Source organism: Aegilops tauschii, chromosome 5 (genome assembly GCF_002575655.3).
Source record: "Aegilops tauschii subsp. strangulata cultivar AL8/78 chromosome 5, Aet v6.0, whole genome shotgun sequence".
Classification (NCBI taxonomy): domain Eukaryota; kingdom Viridiplantae; phylum Streptophyta; class Magnoliopsida; order Poales; family Poaceae; genus Aegilops; species Aegilops tauschii.
Genome location: NC_053039.3, coordinates 53,596,536 through 53,603,925, shown reverse-complemented (window position 1 = coordinate 53,603,925; position 7,390 = coordinate 53,596,536). Strand labels below are relative to the sequence as shown.

The window sequence follows — 7,390 nt, the reverse complement described above, 5'->3', positions numbered from 1 at the left end:
CGGCGACGGGGGGTTGAAGAAAAAGGAAAGGAGAAGGGCAGTTTCGCGCGCGGCCCACCCATGTACACTTGGCTCGCGCGAGACGATTGTTTACATGGGTGCGTGCGCCAGCGTGGTGTGCGGGCCGGCGGAAAGTCCGGCCGGACTGCTGGCTCCAAACGTTTTGTTTTTTGGAAAGAAATCATTGGGGGTGATGCATTGCTTCTACTGCAGGGGTGCGAGGTATCTTCTTTAAAAAGAAAAGGAAAAAGAGTAAAAAGCGAAAAAAAAGAGACAGAAAAGAAAAAAATGGGAAAAAGAGCCGGAAGCTTCACAAAACCGGGCCGAGAAGCTTATGGAAGCTTCCCATAGATCGGGACCTGCAGAAGCTCACTGGGCTGGCCCATAAACAACAGGTGTGGGCGCCGTCAAACGAACGGCCTGGCATCCCGAATAAAATAAAAGGAATCGAGTCTCCGCAATCGTCGAACCATTCGCACGCCGCCGTTCTCCCCACGCCGCCGCCGTTCCCCTCCGGTAACCATGGCTGGGATGGCATCACGCTGCGAAGGCAAGACAACCGGCGACAAACGCTACTGTAGTGTGATTTATTCACCCTATCCACAGTCGTCGCCTCTTCCTACTCGCCTGACCGACCTGTTCCAACAGTTTGGTCTGGACAAGATCGGCGCGATCATGAACAGTTCTGATGGTAAGACGTTCGAGCAAAAGATCGACAAGTTACGAGAGGTGCGCCCAATCACTCACTTGTCTTTCGTCGTCTAGTCTTTCCTTCCATCCAGATTTCAGGCCTCCCTTTGTTTCAAGATCGCTATAATTCGTAATCCCGTGCTGGATCTGTATGCCTCAGTTAATCCTTAGGATATATTCTCCCTACATTTATTCAGGAAATGAGTGCTTTCGAACGTGCTCGTGATGTATTCTACATGGTCGATGTCGAGGATGGCGACGAGGACGACGACGAAGACGACGAGGGCGACGATGTGGATGTGGACGAGGCGGATAGAAAGGTAGGGAAGGTGGTAACAAGCTTCGTTCTATCCATATGTTAAAATATGTACTATATTCTTTATGTTGGGCGAATTTGTCTCTCCAGTCTTTGACTAATACCTGCTTCTGATCTCCACCATGTTTCTGCCTATTCAGCTCTTAGATGATGAAAAGAAACCCGATATCACGAAACGACCACACGCTCCTATTGAAGATGAGCTGGAATGCAAGAAGCCAAAGATAGCAGAAGGCTCAAGGTGCCAAGGAGAAGAACCTGAGGCTGGAGGGATAAAGAATTCCTCCTGGTAGGTAGTGTTTTATGTGTATGAAATTCCAACCTTCGTTTTATAACTTAACATTGCACCAACACTAACACATTTCAAATATGCACTTGGTTTACTCTCGAGTAAGCTGCAGTTTCTGCAATCTCTGATGTTTAATGTTGCATCAGCCAGTTCAGCAGTGACCACTTTTATCCAAATGGTGTCGGACTGTTGTTTTATGCAACTTGAGAAAATAAATAGATAGCTTTTATCATAAAAAAATCAGGTTGCTCATACTGCAGTTTACTCTCAAGTTGCAGTATTAATTTTTCCAATACATTTCGGCATTGGCAAAACCAGCACCTTAGAATTGCTGTCATTAACATCCTTTTATTGATGAGGTATTAACAATAGATGGCTGTTAAAATGACACCTAGTTTATATATATAGCATACTTATGTAGCTTCACCTGTCGTCTGAACTATGATTATATGGAAGCCCTAAAACTTCATGGAATAATTTGTACCATCTAGCAAACTTCTAAGCCCATGCTTAAATTGGGAAAATTGTATTTTTCCCAATGCAATTCTGCAGCGCCCAGTAAATCTGTTCTTTGGACTCAAATACTTATCCTCTAAAACATCAGGTCAAGTTACCTTGTAGAAAAACTTGTCTCTTCAAATGGTCTCTACTTTGTTATTTTAGCACAGTTGAATTCATACTGTGTATTTCTAATTAATTATATTGGTGCTTTCCAGAGCTCGCTAATGCTTCTGTTGACTTAGCTGTCCCTACTTTTTGAGGAAACGTTCAATTGTTCTTGAACACAGAAAAATTTCAGATTATCCCCTCTTATACCTAACCCACCTATATTCTTTAACTTTAAAATGAGTTAATGCGCAACCAACTATATAACCTAGCTTTGTTTTTGGGATTTTTACCTGCATGTCTTAACTAGATGAACCTGTGTAGAACTCAAACTCATTAGGAGTCAGGTGGTCTGTCCTTTATGAAATGTAACCAAAATATGAACTTAGTTGTCATGCATATACCTTGTCTTGTCAAATGCTTACACCATGTTAAGTCGTATTGTTGTTTGTCTTCACTTTTGTTCTGTGGGGCATATGTTTACTATTTCTCTAGCATTGTTTTGTCTCTTGCCTTTTTGTTGGCCCACTTTCATGTACTCCCTCTGTATCAAAATATAAGATGTTTTTTGGCACTATGACTGTGTCAAAAACGTCCTATATTTTGATACGTAGGGAGTATTTTTATCCATCTAGTCCTTCTGTAATTGGTTATTAATTGCGTAATTCTGTTTGAAATTCGGAGCCACCAAAAAAGTATTGAGTTAACAGACCACCGCAGTGGAGTTCACATACTTAGGCCCTAATGACTTCTTCAGAACAGCCTGTGTAAATTTTGGGTTATAAATTGTACTCCCTCCGTCCGGAAATATTTGTCATCAAAATGAATAGAAGGAGATGTATCTAGACGTATATTAGTTCTAGATACATCTTTTTTTATCCATTTTGATGGCAAATATTTTTGGACGGAGGGAGTATCTTAGTAGTTAATGTGCACATGCTTGCTTAATTGTTGCACTCAAGCTACTGCTTTTCTGTGAAGTTCCTGTTTCTAATATGTTTATATGTATTTTGCTTCCTTAACCATTAATTGAAGTCTTAAATTTTCCATTAGTTTTGTTACCAAGGCTTCATGTGTGAAACCGCTAATCACGGTGTTCTTTGTTCTGACAGGGTCTGATGACAGGGGAGTGCAGTAAACACCAGAAGCATCAAAACTATGATCTGGAACAGTATCCTGAATAAACTATTTTCTGGATTATGAATGAATTCTGAAGCATGGGGCTATAAGTGAATTATGTAACATGGATTTGTAACTATGGTGGATGTTAAGTTAACGTTCTATCAGTGCATCGTGAATGCGTGCTGAATATGCTTCTGTTATGGTTTCGTAACTTCGAGACTGAGCATGTGGTACTGGGTTGCCGTAGGCCTGTAGCCGCTGTACCTACGTTTCATACTGTAGGTATGTTGTCCGAGGAGTCCCCTTTGGGCAACTCGAATGCTGATCACGCAAGGGCAACTCCAACTGGCCGATGCAAATGAACTTGGTTTTTGTTCGTTTAGATTGGTTTGGTGTTGGGGTGTTTTTGTTTACTAGCAAATATGCCCGTGCGGTTGCAACAGGAGAAATAATGTTCTTTTCCATGTCTCTTTAACTCAAGTACCTATGCATCATCGCAACCGGAGAACAACACATGTAGATTAATATAGTTAGTGATGCTACCAAGATTCGTCACTACGCAACTTTCTCATTTTCCAATTCAACCTAGGCACATTGATTTGCTTAACTCACATTTTCTGAATTCAACCTGCTTCCTTCCAAATCGACTTGCACCCCCACGTAGAACTATTTTGGGCCACTTACCGCAACGAGTGTTGAGCATGCAGGTTTTGACTGTCTAATCACTATCACCATCCCCTTCCTCTTTCCACCATTTTCCAGTTAGCATCAAGCTTATCTCTGCCCACATGGTCATCTTGGCTCTTTCGTGCCTCTTTGTTCACCCCAACTCTATGTTGGCTGCGCCGTTAGAAAATAAATTTAAAACAATAGAACTCAGACTTATCTAGATGCCCCTCCCTCTCATCTCTGAGCACATCGTGCTCCGTCGGCGGCAATGGCGGCTCCTTCTGGCTGGATTGAGGCGCGGAGACCCATGCTCCCCTCATCTGGTAGGATTCCCTCCTCTGGCGGGATCTCCTCTCCGAGCTGGATGGTGGGCACAAGATCCCCTGCTCAAGCCTCCAACCACGCGGCAAGCACCAGCAAGAAATTTTGTTTGTTGGGGAATGAACGAATTGAATGCAAGATTGCATTGTTAAAAGGACGGAGAGTGGAACACCATCTTCAATTTCTCATTTGATCCCACCTTCTCTACTTGATTCCCTGTTTGCTCCGTGTTGAAGTTCATGAACAAATAAAACTGGAAGATCATGCGATAGGTTTTATCCTGTACTGAACTTTTTTTTTCTCCAATCTTCGTATTTGTTGTGCTTGAAAATATTAGGACTGATGTTTTGGTCCGTTTTCTGTCAATGAGTAAATGTTGTGTATAAAAAATCAGTGCTCGAGATTACGATTGCTTCATATATAATAACAAACTTGCTACAGGAAGAAGATTTGGGGCTGCGCTCTGGTCTGCGGCGAGGTGGACAGGGGAAGCGTCGAATCCAATCCAGGCCACCTAGACCAGAAGAATTGAATAGCTCTTTACCGATTACCATGGGAGGCAAGCCAAAATCTGACAACAAGCACAACTATTGTGGCGCCTGACTACATCCCTTGGTAATTGTTTTACTCTGCTTTGGTGGTTCCATCGATCTTCGTTGGAACATTGGCTAATTATATTTTGTAATGGGACTTGGCAAGGGTAGAGACTGGCATGATTTTCTTTTTCTGAACAGCAAATAGGCTCAACCCTTCGTCATTTTTGAAGTTTGGACAGAGTTATGAACCCTTCGCCATCTAATCCCTAGATTATTGGAGGATCGAGATGGTGGCCATCAGGGATGTATGAGACATTGAAACAGTATTACTTTATTCAACTACAAGATCTGATGATTGTTGTGGTAGAGTAGAATGTCACACTAGCAGTTGATTTGATGAATTTTGCATGTAATCTCTATGGTGTCCAATTACAGAAATCTGGAACATATGCCTTCAATTGTGCATCCTTCACTGTCCTGGCAACGCCCCCGTTGTGGTTTTCAGATGTCATACAGTCCAAGTGACGCAACGTGATGGCGGTTTAGATGCCGCTGGAGATGCATCAAGCATGGGTAGAAGCAAAGAGCGGATGAGGCTAATGCTAGCAAGTAGTCTCATCTCTTGCTATTTGTTTGCCACAGGAATCCTTAATTAGTTTTAATTTCCTCTGCAAATTGTATGGGAGGTAGTTATTTGGTAATACATGAGCCTGACCTGAACTTTGGCATCCCAAAGTCTCTCAATCTTGATTGTTAGTTCCTTGCCCCTGATATTCTTAATGCCACATAAGGTTAGACACAGCCATTACAGTTTTGACAACAGCACTGAAACATCAATGATATAATTTGACATATTTGTATGAGGATGACTATTTCATTGCTACTTTTGCAGGAGAGTTCTATTATCAGACCAGGGTAAGTGCCGTTGATATGATGGATGCCATCAGGTTGGAGTTTGAAGCTGTCGTCAACAATGGATGCATGCCAGTTCTGCGCGCAAAGCTATTATCAACAAAGGGATGCCTCCGTGTCCCACGGGAACCTTGAGAAGCTTGTGCCGACTATATGGCAGCAACTGTATGTTGCAAGACATGTGCTAGACAAACAAGAACTGGATGCCGACATGTCCACATAGATGGTGCAAACATCGACGAATTAAGACCAATGTGAAAACAATCCTTCCAAGTTTTTCAACAAAAGAGAGATGAAATACTTTGGGCAGTGCTGTAATGTAAAATACTACAGCAAAAGAAAATGATTATGGTTCACTAGATGGTTCTGTTTCAGTTATTGGAATGGTTTCCCTTCTATATTCATCAGGTTCGAGCGGGAAGCTGCTATTGACAATGGATGCATGCAAATACTGCACGCAAAGGTATTTTCGACAAAGGGACGCCGATGTGTCTCACAGGAAGCTCGAGAAGCTGGTGCCGACTATAGGATGTTGCAAGATATGCGCCAGACAAACAACAACCGGATGCCGACATGTCCGCGTAGAATCTGCAACCAACGACAGAATGCATCAAGGCCAGTGTGAGAAAAATGATTGTGCTTCAATTATTGGAATGGTTTTCCTTCTATGTTCATATCATCATTATATTAATTTACGAATTTTGCATTCCACTATGAATTTAATATGAACTAATGCAGTCACGACACCCTATTTCTTCCCCTGCTATACACCTATATATCACTATACCAATTTAAATACAGGGAGCTGCCTATGGACTTGGAAGCCTAAAAAGGCAAATAGTAAACAACTTTGAAATGATATTCTTTAATGTTTATAAGAATAATAATTGTAATATGACATCAATTTGGGCGTAAATGTGAAGTTAATGTAGAGAAATTTATATAGAGAAAATCACAGGTTTTTATTATCATACAGAGAAACCATAAATCAAGAACCACCTCTAAAGCTCTCACACCCCCCTGCACCACCCTAGGTCCGACTAACTCTGTCCTAGCTTCGCCTCTCCACTTCTCCAATCACCACAGGTCGTTGTGTTCTTTTTTTTTTTGCGACTGAGGTCGTTGTGTTCTTATGTATGCATCCATTGCATCAGAGACTCTTACCACCACATCTAGGCTAAGCTCAAGGATCCTTTTTTCGTTTACAAAATTAGGTATTTGATTATAGTTATTTTATCTCCAAATAGGAGGGATTCTTCTTTTTTGTAATAATTAAGTCATGAAAGTTGGTTGTACATAATAAAACAAAGAGATCTGCGTGGAGCTGCATGCATTATACATAATTAGCTTAATTAGCATTATAAGTTTTTGTACTGATGTTTCCACCATATAATTAAAGTGTACCTACCGTCATCTTGCCTGTATCCGAATTGCAAAGTTTTATAGTTCATATGCGGGCTTGCATACTACATAAAACTGGGTGGTGCTACCAATTTCTGAAGCAATGCAATCTATTGTTTTCTTTTATTCAAATATTCCGTCTGACTTCGCACTCTCTGTCTCTCTTGATTTCTTAGTAGTTAGTTATGTTCTCTGTAATGTTTAGCAATTATACGGCTGATCGGCACCATTCCGCCCTCAACTCGCTAATGATTCGTCTATTTTGTTATTTTAGGATCATTTATATTTATACAGTTTACGCTCCAAATAATCTTCATACAGATGGTCCAACTTTGTGATTACATGAATCATATTTCTATGTTCACCTTTTCCAGAATTTGCATTTTTCTGAAGTCATCAACGTGTCAGAGTGGGAGTATGGGGCACATATAAGTGTGTATTCTGCAAATGAGAAAAATGGTAAGCTTTCAAGGGTCATCAACAACAGTGTGATGTATATTACTACTAGTATTTAACTGAAATTAATTA

General features: G+C 41.2%; 1 protein-coding gene across 2 annotated transcripts; it reads left to right on the top strand.

Annotated features, from left to right (window-relative positions):
• Positions 1–444: 444 nt before the first annotated feature.
• On the top strand, positions 445–3,234 carry LOC109767423 (uncharacterized). 2 transcript variants are annotated; one of them, XM_020326176.4, is made up of 4 exons: positions 445–729; positions 888–1,010; positions 1,147–1,295; positions 3,014–3,234. In XM_020326176.4, the coding sequence occupies exons 1-4, from the start codon at positions 523–525 to the stop codon at positions 3,018–3,020; spliced, it is 486 nt and encodes a 161-aa protein (XP_020181765.1). In that variant the 5' UTR covers positions 445–522; the 3' UTR covers positions 3,021–3,234. The 2 variants fall into 2 exon arrangements, with proteins under 2 accessions (XP_020181765.1, XP_045084267.1); XM_045228332.2 differs by having other exon boundaries at positions 888–1,019.
• The last annotated feature ends 4,156 nt before the right edge of the window (positions 3,235–7,390 follow it).

Coding starts and splice junctions, on each gene's coding strand:
- LOC109767423 (XM_045228332.2), top strand. CDS start 523: ATGGCTGGGATGGCATCACGCTGCGAAGGCAAGACAACCGGCGACAAA. Junction 730..887: donor AGATCGACAAGTTACGAGAG/GTGCGCCCAATC, acceptor ACATTTATTCAG/GAAATGAGTGCTTTCGAACG. Junction 1,020..1,146: donor CGGATAGAAAGGTAGGGAAG/GTGGTAACAAGC, acceptor CTGCCTATTCAG/CTCTTAGATGATGAAAAGAA.